The following is an 18279-nucleotide window of genomic DNA, read 5'->3' on the forward strand; positions in this document are numbered from 1 at the left end:
AAAATTATCATAACACAAATCTTAATACGACTCTCTCACGCGCGATCGACTTATAAGACCAGTTTTATTCACGTAGAAAAATACGATTGGGACTCAAGCCTCTTCTTCAGTAGGGTCCTGCACGGAAAAATTTGGTCAATTCCTTTAGAAGGGAACGCTACCCTCCCCCACTGCCACATCTCTCACTGCTCCCCACCACGTTGACTGTGACTTAGACCAGGAAGTCCCAACTTCTCTCGAGTGGTGGGACCACTGTCAACCCAAATTATCACGCAAAACACCGTCTTTTGCAACAACAAACAAACCCCATATCTGCAACAGTTCAGCAGACCATTTCCCATGGCTCATGACCAGCGGTTCAAGTTCTGTGGTCCACGGAAAAGAAAAACAATAACATCCTCACCAAGGAAAGAAATGTTCAAACAACTAAAGAAGTCGCACGTGGTGGTCCGCGAAATGCTTGGAGATTGAAAAGGGGTCCGCACACTCAAAAAGGACACCATCGGGCAAAAGGAAACCCGGAAGACCCAAAACCACGTGGCACAAGACCGTGAAGGACGAGCTGGTGGCAGTGATCATCCTCTCTTTGGGCGAGGCTCAACATGTTGCCAAGGACGGGAACAAGTGGAGGAAACTCACTGCGGCATTATGTCCCACAGGGGATGAAGAGGATTAACTAACACTCGAAAAGGTTGGGAGCCGCTGTTCCAAACCTGGCAGCGAGAGTCTCACTACTACCACCACCACCACCACGCTCCCCCACCCGTGTTGACCGTGTGCCAGAGTGGCCACTGCGGAGAGGGCCTCACCGGCGCTTGCGTCGCTGCCGCCCGGGCGCGCCCCCTCCGCGGGCAGCATGAGGCAGCGCGGGGGCGACTTGGTGCCAAACGCCGTCTGGATGTTCTCCACAAACGCCTTGCAGTGGACGTTATCCACCCAGATACGCTCGCCCAGCGAGTCCTCGATGTACACCTGGCGTGCGGCGGGGCGACAGGAACGAGGTCGGCGTCCGGGTTCATGGAGGATGGGAGTCAAGGAGGGCGTTAATTAGTTAGTCAAGGTCATGAAAACTCTTTCCGACACGCGTTTGTTCTTCGACGTATTCGGTGCATGCTAGCTGGACTAAAAATTTCATTCCAAATCGTGCTCCGTATCGTATTATCGTCTCGTTTCATCACCAATTCCATTGCTCACACCCACTCAGCTTACCTTGACGAAGAGCTCCGGCCAGTTCTCGTCCTCCTCGTAGGCGGCCATGAGGAGGTTGCAGGCCAGCACGGACACAAGGGGGTTCCCCTTGGCCTTGATCGTTACGGTCGGGTCTCTCCTGAGCAGGCTGCACAGGGCCTGCACACACAACCACCGTTTACTTTGTCAGCAAATGTGATATTGGTCATGGTCTTGGTCTAGGCGACCACAACCAGTAAAATACTTGTCACGTCCTAGTTTGTGGATTTTACTATGGCAATTCTCTAAGTCTTGTCGACTAAAGTAATAAAAACTGTTGTCCGTTCTTTGTTATTACAAGTTGCTGTGAGGGGTGCACAATTCCCACCTGACTAGAGATCATCCTGTCCATCATTAGGCTGGGCAGATATCTTTATGTTATAGCCAATTACTATTTTTTTGGTCTTCCTCAGTGCAATGCTGTCTCTAATAACCTGACTAAATTATCTCGATTCTGCGTCTTCATTCACAAACGTTAATCTCGTCCCACCAAAGCCCATCAAGCTTTTGTCTTTTGGTGCCTTAGTCGTAGCCACCACCGTGCTTGAAGAAATCTAGTCCGATTGGTCATCGCCGACTCAAACTTTTCGGGGGCACGCGCCCTAACCCCAACGACTTGTTCACACCATGCCGACTACTACGCGGCCGCACCCCCCCCCGCCCCTTCAAGGGCACCCCCTGGGCACGCTCTCACCTCGATGACGCCCTGCGTGGCGAACACGTTGGGTTTGACCTTGGCAAGGTGCATCAGGGTGAGGAAGAGCGTGGGGTCTGGTCGCGCGCGGTTCGCCTTCAGCTGCTTGACGGCGCCGCACAGGAGCCCGTCCACACGCTCGTCGTTCCCCTCATTCTCCGCCGCCTCGATGGCGTCCAGTAGCGCGCTCGGTGGGACTGTGCACAAACACGTGCAGGCAAAGGAAAGCACGCGCACACACACACGCGTGCAGACCCCGCAAACGCATGTGAACGGACGTTAACACACGCACGCGCAGGCGTACGCGCCATCAGTCTAAATGTTGCGCAAGCGTATAATTTCCATTAATCGGAAATAATCGGTTCTTACGCGACTAATTCGATGAATGGAACGATGAATTGATGCGTCATTACGCAAGCAGCAACAAGTGCTTCGTTCGCTTCGACCCGTGTGCGTAGCACGCGATCGAATCGCGACAACTCATCGAATCGCGGGGCGGGGTGGCGAATCTTTACATCCCCAGTAGCAGCCGATGCTCTCACTGCACCTTCAATGGGCACCACCGACGGCTCCCGGATGGACGGCGAGATGGTCCTCCTCTCGGCGTCCGCAGCGTCCGCCAGGCGGCCCAGGGCACTCAGGGCCCCGCCGCTACCGCTGAGGCTTCCGAGCTTGGGCCTCTTGCCCAGGCTGGCGCCGGAGGTCGAGCTGGACGGCGCATCACGCTTGCGCTCCCCGCCTAGCACCAAGCCGGCTCCCACCAATGAGGAGCCCACACTGGGTAAAGGGCCACCAGCGCCGGATTTGTGCAGGGTCGGCACGGACTTCGAGTCGATCGACTGCACCTTGCTGCCCAGGGCGATGAAGTCGCCGGGAGGTGGGTGAGCTGTTGGGTGTGGAGGACACGTGGGGGCACTGCGTGTTAGGTGACCGATTGTGTGAACTTTTGATATGCATCTGCGTTTGTTTTCGCCTCTCCGTCACCAGCCTCATTGATCATCGACGACCATCATCCTGTCTAGGGATATGTCCTGCCCAATCTCATTTGAGTTTTTTTTTTTAAAGAAATAGTTTGCAAGCAGTATTTACTTATATTCTTGATTCTTTGTTTCCCTTCTACGTGACTTTACCGAAAGAACCAAGAATATGAATTTCTGCAGTCACGAAAGCTTTAAATCGAAGTATTTACTTAAGCAAGCAAAACTTAGCACCCTTTGGGGTATCACCGGCAGAAGCAAGTCTGTTGGGTTGCCAGACGTTATTGACAACAGCTGCGATGGGGCCAGTTTACCACAAAAAAAATCAACAGAGTAGACACACTTGTCACGCACTATTATGGAACATTAGTGGTAATTATATATATGAAACTCTCCGTATTTGTTGTTTATTACAGTGGGATGGCTGCCGTGGGGTAATTGTTTGCACCGGATTTGTAATCCACACGTGGCCGGTTCCATTCCACGTCCCAATGCGGCAGTGGGAAACAATGGGAGCTAGTTCCTTAAATCACTGTCCACACGGCAATACAAATTGGTTCCGGCGTATTTGGCCGTGCAGAGGGTCTCGTGCGGTAGGGTAAACTGTGGGTCGTCTCCTATTCAGCCAAGTGGAAGCCCCAGCGCCTGCAGTGTTATACCGGCAAGCAATTGCAGGGCTTTTGATTTAAAGCTTTCGTGACTGCAGGGATTCATATTCTTGGTTCTTTCGGTAAAGTAACGTGACTTTTGCCGAAAGAACCAAGAATATAATTACAGGGCTGTAAGCTTTTAACATTACAGGACTGTATAGATTAATCTGTCAATCCACTGCTGGATGAAGGATTTCCCACGCCCAGAAATCATCGGGGTGGTTTCATCACACCTCACCATCCTGGTCAGCGAGGGTCGAAACACCCAGGATCATCAGTTCGAACGTCACAATGCGCCGATGCTTAGCCCTTGACAAGGTGACCTGGTTCTTAGCGCACTCCCATCACCATCGCGACCGCCAGCTTTCCACCGTAGGAACGTGGAACCGACCACTAATGAGCCAGAAGTGTAATTTGGATTTTTAAAAAGTGCATCCCAGTGGTGGCTCGAGGATGGGTAAGATATTGACAAACGTCAATCGCTATGCTCTAAGCATGGGCGGTGGCGCAGCGATTAGCTCATTGCGCCATGAGCCCGGATCACTCTCTCTGGCCTGCGTTGTGAAGGGCAATTGCTCGAAACGTCGCCGACTGCATTTTTGCTTCTTTTCATGGCAGTGTTGATTTTTTTCTCTCCTCGCCACGAACCTGGCGACGCGCGTTCGATTCCTGGCCGCGGCTAACATCAGTGGCGAGCGGTGCAGTGACGTTTGGCCCAAAACGACGCTCTCTCTCTCGCTCTCTAGCAGTGGATAGACCAAGGACCGTGCGTGATCATTACGAGCAACCAGTTCCACTGAAGACTCGAGGCCCCAGGCCTGGCCTACCCGAGGGTTTGCTGGGCCGCCGAGTGGCACCCGTCTTCTGCCGGTTCATGGCCGTTCGAGTCGCCCCCCTCCTCTCCCCGTTTTTCCGCTCCTCTCTCCTCCACCTCTCCACCACCACCTCCTCCTCCTCCGCCTTCTTTTTGGTCGTCGCAGCAGTAGCAGCAGCGGCGGCGGCGGCAGCCAGCGGCGGCCTCCGATTGAGCTCCTCGGCCGACGGCTCGCGCGCCCGAAGTTGACCGCAGCCACTACCACCACCGCCACCCCCTACTCCTCCCCTACCAACATGGCCGCCGGCACGTCGCCCCACGTGCTGCTGTGACGTCACACGGCGCGGGCCGGACTGCGAGGACGTCATGTTTGTTGCGTTCTCTCACAGCCCCCCTTCTCCTCTCACAACGCTCGCTCACTCACTCACCGCCCCCCTCTCCTCCTCACCACCACCACCACCACGCACTGCCACCGGGGGTTGGGGGGAAGGGTGCCGCGCGTGTGGCTCGTACAGGGCCTCGCGTGCTGTGGCCGGGTCAGCGGGGAGGCCGTCTCGCGCTACGGCACGCGGGTTTTTTTTTTATATACCTGGCGCCGGTGACGTCACCCCGCCACGTGAGGCTTTGGGTGACGTCGGCCGCGGATCGGGGTTGCGGCGGCGGCGGGGAGAGGCGATGACGTCAACTCGCAGACATTTGGCGGTAGACGTCGCCGTCCTGCGGCATCGACGAGTGACGTCATGTGTATGCTGGCGGATGGCGTCATTTCAGAGCGGCGTTGGCGAGGCACGTCGCCCGCGAGGTTGTGATGCGTGGGCTTCATGTCGGCATCACAGAATGTGTCTTATTGTCACGACTTGCACTGCAAGGATCTTGCTGTGAGGCACAAGTTGTTACTTGTTTACCAAGCAAAGCCTCAACGGGTCTCAAGATGTTTTTTTCTTGTTCGTGTTTTTGTTTTTTTTGTTTTTGTTTGTTGTGGTTGCACCCGATTCAAGAGCCGAATGGCTCACAGGGCTATACCAATATAAAGAAACTGAAAGACTCTTTTTTTTCAGGAGGGTCCTGCCAAGTTTTCACAGCAGCGAGGCTGCTTTTGTGTGTAATCCCAACTGAGGCATTAGCAGCGTAATGATTTTTTTTGCATTAAAAAGTCTTGACCAATACCAAGTTACAAGGTTGTGTGTTTTTTTAAATCTTATGTTAGCTATTGCAGGAAAGCGGAGAACCCAGACGAAACCCATGCAGAATAAGGGGAGTGCATTTATATTTTACAGAGAAACGCACCTGGGTAGAGACTTGAACCCACGTGTTCTTGCTATGAGGCACAAGTTGTTACTTGTTCACCCAGCAAAGCCTTAACGGGTCTCAAGACTATATTTTTTCTTCAGGAGGGTCCTGCCAAGTTTTCACAGCAGCGAGGCTGCTGCTGTTGTGTAATCCCAATTGAAGAATTAGCACCGTGATTTTTTTTTTTACACTGAGATGTCTTGACCATTACGAGTTGCAAGGTTGCTTTTAATGTATTTTAGCAATGGGAGGAAAGCGAACAACCCAGGCGAAACCCACGCAGAACAAGGGGAGGACATATTGGTTCTTTTGGTAAAGTCACGTTGAAGGGAAACAATACAATAATAATATATAAAACAAAATTCTCACGACGTTTCGACTGTAACGCAAACAGTCATCATCAGGTGTGTGAGAATTTTATTGTTTTATATATTATTATTTTATTGTTTCCCTTCAACGTGACTTTACAGAAAGAACCAAGAATATGAATCACTGCAGTCACGAAAGCTTTAAATCAAAATTTAAGGGGAGGGCATTAAAATGTTTACACAGAAACGCACCTGGGTAGAGACTTGAACCCACGAATTCTTGCTGCTAGGCGCACAAGTTGTTAATTATTTCGCCCCCGTGCCGCTCACGAGCCCACAGGGGTGGTGGACAACCCCTGCTTCTCCGCAGCCGTCGCACGCCGTGGCTCTTCAAGGACCGCTGCTTCGCGACCAACATTTGTGAAGGACCCCACCATCCACCGGTCTCGCGTTCACCACCGCAGCGACGTTGCTGCTCTTGAAATATTGAGGGTTTTTATTTTTGTACCAAATTCGAAAAAAAACAATAGCTCCTCTAGTTATTGTGTTTGCCGACCCCTGCAAAAGAAAGAACCAAGAATACGATTCTTCATATCTTAATTGTTCACAAATACAGGGTGCTTAAAAATGTTTTTAACACTTATATGGGACTATCGTTTTTAATGGAAAAAGAACGGATTATACACTGTAACATGATAACAAACGTAATGTTAATAGCTTCAAAAAGTCAAAAAGTCTCCACTTGTTCGCCATCATTGTCAACGCTGCCTGGAATCTTCACCAGGTGTTCTACAGAGCCCGGAGGCGACACTTTTCTTGTGGTCTTGTTGTCAATTCTCAGACGTGTTCACATATTTTTTTAAAGCACCCTGTATAACAATGTCAAATGCTAGGAGTAATTACACCTAAATGTAAGGCTTGAGGCTATAAATGTTGTTGTTGGATGTTGAACTTCTTTCGCGCCGTACGTAGCCAACCGTGCTTATCGTAGGTGCGGGGGGAAGGGTAACAAACTAACACACAAAAAGCAGTTCTAAAGAAATAACTTTTCAATCTAGATGTAAAAAAAGTGCTCAAGATCTCCCACCACGCGACTGGCAGCAGAGTGATTACAACGCTTGCTCATTCAGTGGACTGCACATGTCTCGAAGACGGTGAATGCGTAATGTGCGTTATAAGACAACCATGCTATCGTGTAATCTGCACCTGTGTACGTCTGTACAGAAGGTCGTGGGTTCGACCCCGACCCTGATGCATGTATATTTGGAGTTTGCGTGCTCTGTCTCTCTCCCCGTGGTTGTGAGGATTTTTCTCCGGGTCCTCCGTTTTTTTCCTTCCACATTTAGAATCAACATCACGCGTCGAGAGCATTTGGCTGCAATCCATTTCCACGTGATAAGCCCACTTCGTTGAGCTGTCATATGTGATAGCCAGGTCTTTTCTGGAAAAGAGCTACATAGCTCAGTGGGCCTTACCTGGTAAAATAAAAATAGTTTTCATAGTTTTTTTCCAGGGATCGTGTTCATCACTGCCTCCGCATGCTTGCGTTTACTCTGGATTATTCGGTTTCGCACTCATACATTGGCTGAAAACATTAAAATCAAATCATACAATATAGGAAACATCCAAGAGAAAAAAGTTATTGGACTATGTCTGGCTTTTTAAAACAAATAAGCAGTTACTATGTTTTATAATATTTGCATTGCAAAGTTAATGCAAGCGAACCCGGAGAGGTTTGCGTTACTCAACCAATACGCACGGACAATCGAGTTTGAGCAACATCACTGATCGTTTTGAAAAGTCACCGTATCTGTCAGTGGGCAAGTTGCCAAATTGCTGATGACAGGATACGGTAATCTGATATCATCAGCACGTGTTGTGTCAATCCTGCACACTCGCCATCAGCATATGTAGCAACGAGCAGCTATAACATCACAATGAAATCCCCAAACTTAAAACAGTGCTGTAATAAAATTACTACGCCTAAGATAGAACTAATACAAATGTTTATCATTTCAAATAAACACATTACAATCTCGACAATCACAAATAGAATTGTACAAAAGCGTGGGAAGTGGTGGCGCACTGTGACGAGTGATATTTTGAACCAGTCCTGTGCTTTCAACCTCACGAACCAACACAGACCGGCATGGTGAAGTATGGTCAAACAACCCCCTATGACTGAACACAGCGTAGTGAGGCCTTCATCCAGCAGTGGATTCAAGGGCTGAAAATAATTACAAATGTATCGCATCAGAAGCAATACAAAAACTGTGACTTTCACTCGGTTAACAGGATAATTATTTTTCTGTATTTAACTCGGCGAAATTTAAGCATTAAATCAATGCTTTCAAGATGTGTAACGCGCTGATATTCAGCAAATGAGCTGAGACGGAGCTGCGCATGGCACAGAGACACAAACGACCGTAGGTTAAACCAAACGGAATGGATGCATATCAGGCTGGTGAATGAGAGCGGGTTTTGTTTGTGAGCTTTGGACACAGCTCCCGTGTCTCTCTTTGCTACGTAACCGTGCAAAGTCAGTACAGAGCGCTGCAGTGACATAACCCATGGCCACGACTTCTGGTTTCTGCATGGGTGCAAAAGCGGGGTCGTTATTGTTCATGAAACGAGTAAAGAATTCGAGACAGATGTCCGCCCGTGTACTCACAATCCTCCTGTACTCGGAGCACTGAAAATAATCTATTATTTTTTCTGTCAGAATAAAATGTCAAGGTAATGTGTATTGTGAGGTTTGGTTTACATTTTTGGTTTACATTTTTGGTCTACATTTTTGTTGGATTTACATTATGTCCTGCTGATACAATTTGCATGAATATGGGCCACGTGTTGGACAGCCAGAACAATGAACCGTGTGTATTTGTATTCATATTCTTTGGGTCTTTCGGTAAAGTCACGCATGCAGTCACGGAAGCTTTAAGTCGTGTGTATTTGTTTCACGAAAAATCCCGCAATGGAATCACGGTGTTAAAGATGGAGTAAAACACGTGCCATATTTAACGAGATATTCCACACGGCGTACAATTCAAAGCCTTAATCTTGTCATAACCCGAATCTGTCGAAAACCTGATTTGGAAATATCCTGAACGTTTGCTGATCACCAAACAAATGTATATCTCGCATGCATTGCAACATCACAATTAATTACTCACCTTACTTAACCTCACGTTGCACAACAACGGATTAAGCAAGCGGGGCCTTCGATCTTTCGCTATTTAAGGGCCCCCTCCTCCTGATACTGCACAGCATCGCCTCCTGTGAATCCCGCCTTCGGCTCGTTCGTTGTCTCTTGCAAACCGCTGCAAAGCCCCTAATTCTCGCCATGCCTATCGTCGACTCTGGAAGTGTTGGGGCTCTGTCTGGCGCCGAGAAGGCTGCCATCGCCGACAGCTGGAAGGCCGTCTACTCCAACTACGAGGAGGCGGGCAAGGCCATCCTCATCAAGTGAGTGCCTCGTCGCTCGTTCGGTGCGAAGCGCCGGGGCAAATGTGACGCGACCACCGCCACGTGGCGTCCGTTACTCGGCGTGGCCACGTGCGTTCAACGGTGGCGAGGCGTATATAAGTTATGTTGGACTTCTTTCGCACCGTGCGTAGGCGACCGTGCTTATCGGAAGTGCGGGGTAAAGGACAGCGAGCTAAACGCAAAAAGCAGTGCTAACGTAATGAGTTTTCAGTCTAGATTTAAAAGAGCACAGCTCCACTGGCTTCCTAATATTGGAGGGAGGAGCGTTCCAGACGGCCGCAGAAGCGCATCTGAAAGCGCGCGGAACAGCGGCCGTGCTTGTCCGATGGCCAGCAGCCAAAAGCCGCTGCTGCGAGCACGGACGGAGGTCGCGTGATGGTGCTTAAGGCTCCATGACGAGATCAGCAAGGCATTGTGGTTCAATTGTGACAAGCACTTTGTTTGTGTGTAATGAATGCGACCCTACAGCAGTTTCAGTTTTCAGTTTCTTTATTTTGGTATAGCCCTGTGAGCCATTCGGCCCTTGAATCGGGTGCAACCACAACAAACAAAAAAAACAAAAACACGAACAAGAAAACATCTTAAAGTGACTATGTGACTGTGCAAACAGAAAATCCATGAAAAATTCAGCAGAATTTTCCTGAAAAAAATCACCGTACACCAACGCTGTGTGCAAAAAAATCGGCAGCTCGGCGAGCATCGCACGCACGGACAACCGATGGGGATGCTGCAGTTCGTTCCCCTGTCACGCCACGTGCCGGAGAATTCGCTCACAGCCACCGACCGTCGCGAATTGTGTACCGTCTCCATGTCATTGGGCATTTGGTGATACTGCGGCTGCTGCTGCTGCGTTGGCAGCGGTGCACTAGCACAGATGACAACACCAACGACAACAAACTAACACCTCAATGCATTCGTCAATAGAGAAAACAATTGTTGACGCAGCGGTCCTTCTCCGTAGCACGTCATGTGCTCTGGAGAAGATTGACATGACGTGTTCTTTTGAGGCAGTGTTATTGACGAATGTGCTGAGTTTTTGTGGTTTTGGCTTTGAGTACAGGTTAAGTGAGCAGTCGATACAGAAATAATACCAATCAAAGAGTGTGAGCACACGTTAAAAGTGCAACGCCTCTGCTGTGAAGGAAGAGCTAAGTGGTGAAACAGGAAAACCCTGCAAACGAGAAGTTGGATCTCAACGAGATTTTCCAGGTGAAATATCTGAATGTAAAAAAACACCAACTCATAATATTCCCGAGCGGGAACAATCATCCCAACAAACTCCATCCCCCCGTGCGAAAATTACACCTCGGGTTTCGTCTCAAGAGCCGAGAGCCCTTTGACGTCAGTGCTAGGGCAGGGTCATAGATGCCCCCGCCTCCCTACATGTTGGCCAGCATGTTTTCATCGGCTGAAGATTATTTCGCACGACACTTGGCCACCGCGTTGACGTTGCGTTTTCTCTCCCGCCAGGTTCTTCACGTCCAACCCCGGCGTGCAGGACTTCTTCCCCAAGTTCAAGGGGCTCGACTCGGCCGACCAGCTGAGCAAGTCGGCCGCCGTGCGCTGGCACGCCGAGAGGATCATCAACGCCGTCAACGACGCCGTGGTGGCCCTGGACGACCCCGAGAAGCTGAGCCTGAAGCTCAAGGCCCTGAGCAAGAAGCACGCTCAGGAGTTCAACGTGGACCCCCAGTACTTCAAGGTGCACTCACTGACGTTACCGTTGGCGCTTGCCAACGCAAATCTTGGTCACAAGCCACGGGGCACAATTCGCTCAGTGATGAAGCGCAGCTTACAGGAGCGCACACACAACACTAGCTCCCTAGAATTGGTAGCGTGCAGATTATAAATGTGAATAACCACTGTGGGAAATTGCGCAGCCCTGCGATTGCCTGTTCATGCCACTGCTGGCAGAACAGCCATCCACCGACAGAGGAGTTACAGAGCCCTCTCGAGAGGGTATTTGATCTAGATTTGAGGTTTTCGTGACTGCAGGGATCCATACTCTTTGGTTATTTCGGTAAAGTCACGTAGGTATAACAACACAAGCGTCCGTCATCAGGTGGGACAACCACAGCACTTCAGCAATTGTTTCTTGCTGTGGTTGTCCCACCTGATGACGGACGATTGTGTTGCGCCCGAAACGTCGTGATTTAATTTATATTATTTTATACCTACGTGACTTTACCGAAATAACCAAATAGTAGGGTATTTTATGTCAAATGAATGTCAGTGGTCTTGGAACAGGTCTGAGTGGACCCACGCTTTACTGCATCACACGCGACCTGCCCATCGAATAAGCGTGAACCCATTCACATCGCTGGGTGGACAAGCGCTGGGGTGGGGGGGGGGGGATGGGGGGATTTAAGAAACCTGCCCCATCGTTTCAACTGCTGCGTCGGAAGATCGGATTGAACCGACGACAATGACACCACCACTTTGGCAGCACGTGTGTGTAGGGGTGTATATATATAGGCACAGCAGGAGGCACAGCTAGTTTATCTGCCAGTCATATCAGTCAGCCAACCCGTGGCACCTGGGTCTGTCCCGTGACCTGTGAGCGAGCCTTCGACACTTGACGTGGCCTCAAAGTGCACCTGGCCTGGCACAGGTGCACCGTCACTTAGTGGCGAATGGCGGGTATTGGTATATATATAGAAAGTCACACGCTGAACATGCGTGCCTTGTCTCCTTCTGTCTGTGTCTGTGTGTGTGTGCAGGTCCTGGCTGTTAACATCGTGGAGGGGGTGTCTTCTGCTAACGGAGGCTTAGGGGCCGAGGCTCAAGCAGCTTGGGAGAAATTCCTTAGCCAAGTCAGCATCCTGCTGAAATCCCAGTACTAGAGGCCCTCCGACCAACCGCCAACGTCCTGGAACATGACAACGAACAGCTGCTCCACGCAATTTGCTTCCCATTAGCTAAACTGGCACCGCGGACAAAGCCCTCTCTGTGCCGGCATTTACACAAATCGCCCCTGGCCCTAACCAACGCCCTGACCCACGGTGACTCCGCAGTGTATGTCGAGCTGGTCCGCAGTGTATGACAACACCGAAATAAAGTGATTTTTGAAACTGAAATCCCACTGTTTGCGTGTCTCATTTCTCTCTTTGTTAACTCCTGGTGCAAAACTGTAGAATCACAATGCAAAATGCACGGTTTATCAAATGCAGTGAATCTGCATATGAGCACACCTTATATCGGCGTAGTTCTGATATAAGCAACACATTACACTACTGTGGATGTAAGTTGCATAGCCATATGCAATTGAGATAATCCGTGTAAACCATGCTTGGTGGGAGGCAAGGGAGCGTTGGTGCAGGGGTTAGCTGAGCCCGGCAACCTGAGCTCAACTCCCAGCCATGGTAACATCAGTGGCGAGTCAATGTGTCGGTGGGACCCCCACACAGCACAAGCTGGTGAAGTATAGACAAATACATTATTTTTAACGTTTAAAATGAGTAACGATAACCACAACATGACGATATTCAGAGTATCGTTGATTCTATATCGAAGGGAATATTACTCTGTTTGAGTTGCATACCTCGGTATGCAACTCAAACAAAATTGCCAACAATTACTGTAATTTCTGAAACAATTACCGGTAATGCGACGACGACGACAGCAAAATAAGTGAACCAAAACATCCTCAACTCCGCACAGCACCACTTTGCATTGAGCTGGTAGCTGCAACGCCATTCCACTTCTGCTCGCGGCCCGTGGTGGAGGCGTCAGGGCCCACGAGGCGAGTTCGCAGCCCGACGCTCGGACAGACCCCGGCGCCCTCGAGCACGCGACCCACCCCCCCCCCCCCCTTCCTTGGGACCAACCACGGGCCGACAGCAGCCCTCTATTGGTCAGGAACCTCAGAGGGCTCGATGTCCACACATGCCTCTGTAGGAGTTTGCGCAACTCATTCGCTGAGCTCCAGCGCGCAGCGCGCGGTGTTGTCGTGAGATTGCTCACGGGCCCCAGCGGTTGCTCAATCGAGATCGGGTCCGACCGCGCCACGCAATTGAACGCGCGAAAGCGTCGGCGCAGCGACACGAGGTTGTCGTCTTTTGTCTTCACGTAATCTATCTAGCGCCGTCACTAAGGCGCTCTACAGATAATTAAGCATGGTACGGCGTATGAATGTAATGGTGGAGACGAGGCGAATCGAATAGACGAGAGGAAGCGGGGGGGGGGGGGGGGGCGAATCTGTGATGGTGCTGAATTCGGAGAAAGCCAAATTGATGACAGTAAATGTTGGTGAATGGGTTGAATGAATGAGGGTTAATGAGTGATAGCCGTGTAATAAGAATACGAAGAGGGAATAGTAAGGGTGGCGGTGGTTATGAAGGGGAGATTAACGGGGGGGGGGGGGGGTCGTAGGGTGAGCTAGGGGTAACAATAAGTGAGTTGTGTGTGAAGGTGACCGCTTAATGTGGAGGGGGAAGTTTGTTCCGGTGAAGGGGGTGGGCGAGAAGAGAGAGAGAGAGTGAGAGAGCGTGGATTGAGCACAACGAGGAGGAGGAACACATGGAGAGAGAGAGAGAGCGACAGCAGGGCTTGCGTGCAGACACCAACACAGTCCGCGCGGGTACTGTGGACCGTCTTCAAGCATTGCGTGCGATGATGTGTCAGCACTCCTATGGCGACGAGACAATACACAGAGCAGCGCTCGCTTTGCCTGTTGCTTCTCAAAGGGGGCAGCAAACATCAGCACCTTGGACAGCGCCGTTTGGTGTTGGTGGCGGTTCCACGTTAAAGCACCTAGAGGCACAGCCCTGCAATTGCTTGCTCACGACACTGGGCCTCCACTAGACGGAGCTCTGTGGAGCTCCTCTCGAGCCTGCTCTTCCACGCCGGACAGACGTTGTGGAAGAGGTTGGAGTGCCCACATTGCACACCACCGCACGTGACCTGCCGATCGACTGCGGTGAAGCCATTCATACTGCTGGGCGGACAGAGGCGGGAGACGTGGAGGGGCGGGGGGGATTCAAGAGGCTTGCCTCATTGTTTCAATTGCCGCTCCGGGAGATAGAATGGAATCGGCGGTGTGCTAACCATTGCACTTTCAGCGAAATATTGAGAACATCAAAAGCGTTCGCTATGCCTGTTGTCGATGATTGTAAAGGTGTTTAGCTTAAAATATATGTTATTGTCGTGAGAGCTTGGATTATGGTTGTGACGAGTGTTTCGAAGCGAGTTACCATCAGGGTGGCTGGGGGCGGTTAAGGGCATTTTGCAGCTCAGTGGATACCCTTTGAGGCAACATTGTCTCGGGGAAGGTACGGGTAAAGGCGCAGTCCTACAATTGCTCTCTCGAGCAAACTGCTGGCGGAAAAAGCCTCCACGAGAGGGGGGCTGTTAGAGAGTCCCCTCTAGCGGCTATCTTGGCCTAATCATCCACGCTGGCCCGGAGGTCTTGGAATAGATGGCAATGTCCACACTTTACCCCAGCACGCGCGGCCTGCCGATCTCCGAACTGTGGTTGTGATCCTGCCGGGAGGACAGAGGCGGGGAGGTGGCGGTGGATCTCGTCTCCTGAGTGGTTGCATTTGCCGCCCCCCGGGAGATTGGACCGACGGCATCTGAATAGCAAGTCCGGTGTGCTCCTTATTACGCCAGGCCGGCATCGATGATAATGTTTGTTGTTTTTATCCTTCCCTCCGATTTCTCTCAGTGGAAGCACTTCGCCGTGGGTTTACTGTGTTTGCTGTTTGTTGGGGTTGTTTTTTCGAGACGGAGGAAAAAGGCACGAAACACACGCGGAGCAGTTCGCCTTCAGGTTGTTTAATGCGTGTTAAATAACTACACTGACTACTACGGTTTGTTATGCGCAGAGCGACGCTCGATCCGGATTGCAGCGGGCACGCGGCAGCGGCGAGAGAGGCAGAAGGAGGGGGGGCGGGGAGGGGGGGCAGGGAGTAGGGGGCAGGGAGTGGGGGGCAGGGAGTGGGAGCAGGGAGTGGGGGGCAGGGAGTGGGGGGCAGGGAGGGGGGGTCTAGCAACGTTCACCGGTGGGCGACGACGCCACAGAGAGAGACGCACCGGCAGAGGCTCGAGGCTCTATTTTTTTCGTTGTTGTTGTTGTTAGATTCCATCTTCGTGGGCAGCGCTTGCTCGCATCGCATTCACACACAGGGCACACGCAACTTGCTTTAACACGGCGCAGCAGCGCCCGGCTGGAGACACCTCACATAACAACCCCGGCCTGCACCACACTGAAGGCATGGCGGCGTACAAATGCATGGCCACCCTCTCCAACTAAATTCTGATTAAAAAAAAATTCGGTTTGTGTTACAAATGAGCACCTCTGGTTGTTCAAATGGCGATTCAAATATCCGTATTTTTTTAAATTACCAAATTTTTTTTCGTCGTTGTCTTTCAACTACGATTAATTTGCTGCGTGTGGGTCTTTCAGGGTTTCTGAGCGTTTCTATAATTTGCTCCCTCTCACCAACAACGTGGACGGTCGGCAACCGCGGTCATTCATTCCGTTCACTGCCCACACAATCGCACAGCGCAATACAAAACTTACAACGTCGTTTGTGTCGGCAGCCCCCCATCGTCAATTATTTTCAACCCCCACCCCCCTCCCCCCCCCCCAGAACCTTCAAGAGAACACAGCGAGCCCTGAAATCTAAATTGAGTGTCGCGCAAATCTTCATTCGTGCCCCTCTGCTCGTGCGTCGCACGCACGCGAGCGCTTGCGTGCTTATGCCTGCGCGCGCGCGCGTGCGTCGGGCGTTTGAAATGAAGACGAGAGGCGGAAAGATCGACAGCCGCGCTCCGTCGATGCGTCGCCGGGGTGCGGCGGGTGACGACCCCCAAGGGCTTCGTTGGTGTCTTCCCGCTCTGCAGTGGACGCTCGCCGATAATGCCGCCGGTCTTTGCCTGCCGTCGTGAAGCTTGAATGGGTGTGCTGTAATCCTGTGGGCGAAATCGTAAGTTCAGCTGTCTGTCTGCACGTGTGTTGAACTTCTTTTGCGCCGTACAGTGCGGGTGAAGGACTATAAACCGAACGGCAAAAGCATTTTTAAAGAAACGCGTTTTCAATCTGGGCGATTTAAAAGTGCATAGCTCCAGTGGCCTCCTAATATCGGAAGGAAGAGCGTTCCAGACGGCCGCAGAAGCGCATCCGAAAGTGCCGCGCGATGCAGCGACCGTCTCCTGTTTGATGGCCTGCTCTCAGGCATCTTGAACAAGCAAACATTTTCCAACTTGTTTTAACAAACCGACCGGGGCACCGCATGCACGCGCACACGCACGCACCAAATGTGTAGCGGGTGTCCGTGAGGAGTGGCACGCCGGGTTACCGGAGGGGCGTCGGTGCGGGTGCCCGCCGGCTCCCTCACTCCTCGTGCGTGGTGATCGTGGTGAAGCCCTTGATGGTCTGGCCGCGGTTCTTGAGCCGCAGCTTCACGAGCGCCGACTCGGCCATGCCGGCACGCTCCTCCGCCTCGTCCAGTTCGTGCACTGTCTTGCGGTACTTGACGAGGTTGCAGCTCGCCTCCTCCTCCTGCACCGCGCGGAGGGGGTGGGGGGGAGGGGGGGTCACGAAGGGGGTCAAAGGCCGGTGTGGATGGCGTTTTCTTTTAGTTTTGTTAACACGGTTGCTGAACACAGGGGCCTCCAAAGCCCAAACCGTCATGCGGCCAGCGACAATCAGCACTAGGTTACGATGGGGGAGAGAAGTGTTGTGACCGGCAGCGCGGTGGTTGAACACTTTGTTGATGAGAGAAACAAACATTCGCACTTCGGGACCTGGCTTTTGTAAGCGGTGGTGGTCTCGCCTCGCAGAGTGCAAACACAAGCACCAGGGAGACAAAGGTGGGGGGTGGGGGGGCGGCTTCGGAGCGTGGCCCCAGCCACACCACGCCGGCCACAACCCTCGTGCCCCACGTAGGCCTGGATAGGAGCTCGCTAACGGCCCTCGCCCCGACGGTTCTGCTCCAGCCGTCATTGTCGGTGACGGCGGTGGCGTGTGGGGGGAGCGGAGCGCGTGACGTACCACCAGCTCCATCTGCCGCTTGTAGGTCTTGATCTTGCTCTGCAGCCGGTCCACCAGCTCCTGCATGCGCTGCTGGTTCTTGTGGTCTTCCTCCGTCTGGAAGATGAGCTCCTTCATGCGGCGCTCTATCTTGCGGAGGTTCTTGATGGTCTCCGCGTGGCGCTTCTGCTCCGAGTCCAGGTCAGCCTCCAGCTCGCGGATCTGCGTTAGATTTCACACGCGACGCACACGACACGCACACGCGCACACACGGCAGGATGATACACGGCGCGCGTATTTCACAAAATAAAAAAAAAACTCAACGTGTTCCTCAGTAACACTGCGGGCCTTAAAAGGATAAACAAGGTGAGGTTTCAGGTAACAGCCCTTCCTCAAAGCGCGTGCTGCAATGCGCTTTATAACGATTGTGATCAGCGCCCGGCTCCAGCCTCGAGTTAAGTCCGCGCTAAGGGGACGATGCCGTGGTCTGACAAACGGCGAACGGCAAACGCTCGCCGCGGTTAACTGAGCGACGTGGGTGAGCGAGACTTTGACACGCGCACATCGGGCCACGGTAGAGTTCATTACCGAGTAAGGAATAAACAAGGGATTTGCGTTGTTGATACGAAGCCGGTGTTTGCAAGCGGTGGTGCTCACCCTGAGCTCGAGCTTCTGGATGATCTTCTTGCCGCCCTTCATCGCCATTGCTTCGGCCTCCTCCAGCTTGACGGAGAGGTCGCGGAACTGCTGCTCCATGTTCTTCTTGATCTTCTCCAGGTGCGACGCGTGGTCCTGCTCCTGCTTCAGCTCCTCCGCCATGCGGGCGGCCTGCGGCCGGGTTCACGCACACACATCGTC

General features: G+C 52.0%; 3 protein-coding genes across 4 annotated transcripts in view; 1 reads left to right on the top strand and 2 right to left on the bottom strand.

The window, feature by feature from the left end:
- The window catches only part of INTS1 (integrator complex subunit 1), a 35116-nt gene extending 30184 nt beyond the window's left edge, over positions 1 to 4932 (bottom strand). Inside the window, exons 1-5 of the mRNA XM_032970272.2 lie at positions 4376 to 4932; positions 2469 to 2807; positions 1922 to 2118; positions 1210 to 1347; positions 810 to 972 (exon numbers count right to left, since the gene is read on the bottom strand). Coding sequence (XP_032826163.2) covers positions 810 to 972; positions 1210 to 1347; positions 1922 to 2118; positions 2469 to 2807; positions 4376 to 4730 — 1192 coding nt within the window. The 5' untranslated portion in view covers positions 4731 to 4932. The remainder of the gene's footprint in view (positions 1 to 809; positions 973 to 1209; positions 1348 to 1921; positions 2119 to 2468; positions 2808 to 4375) is intronic.
- Positions 4933 to 9204: 4272 nt separating this feature from the next.
- LOC116951636 (globin-1-like) lies at positions 9205 to 12523 on the top strand. Its single transcript, XM_032970417.2, has 3 exons — positions 9205 to 9425; positions 10917 to 11148; positions 12167 to 12523. The coding sequence occupies exons 1-3, from the start codon at positions 9304 to 9306 to the stop codon at positions 12287 to 12289; spliced, it is 477 nt and encodes a 158-aa protein (XP_032826308.1). The 5' UTR covers positions 9205 to 9303; the 3' UTR covers positions 12290 to 12523.
- Positions 12524 to 15337: 2814 nt separating this feature from the next.
- MYH16 (myosin heavy chain 16) overlaps positions 15338 to 18279 on the bottom strand; it is a 38182-nt gene continuing 35240 nt past the window's right edge. For both annotated transcript variants that reach the window (XM_032969940.2, XM_032969941.2), the window contains exons 42-45: positions 18079 to 18249; positions 17443 to 17643; positions 16748 to 16950; positions 15338 to 16361 (exon numbers count right to left, since the gene is read on the bottom strand). In XM_032969940.2, the coding sequence (XP_032825831.1) occupies positions 16783 to 16950; positions 17443 to 17643; positions 18079 to 18249 (540 nt within the window). In that variant the 3' untranslated portion in view covers positions 15338 to 16361; positions 16748 to 16782. The remainder of the gene's footprint in view (positions 16362 to 16747; positions 16951 to 17442; positions 17644 to 18078; positions 18250 to 18279) is intronic.

Source organism: Petromyzon marinus, chromosome 43 (assembly GCF_048934315.1).
Source record: "Petromyzon marinus isolate PM22_M1 ecotype Great Lakes invasive population chromosome 43, UKy_Petmar_22M1.pri1.0, whole genome shotgun sequence".
In the NCBI taxonomy this organism is placed as follows: domain Eukaryota; kingdom Metazoa; phylum Chordata; class Hyperoartia; order Petromyzontiformes; family Petromyzontidae; genus Petromyzon; species Petromyzon marinus.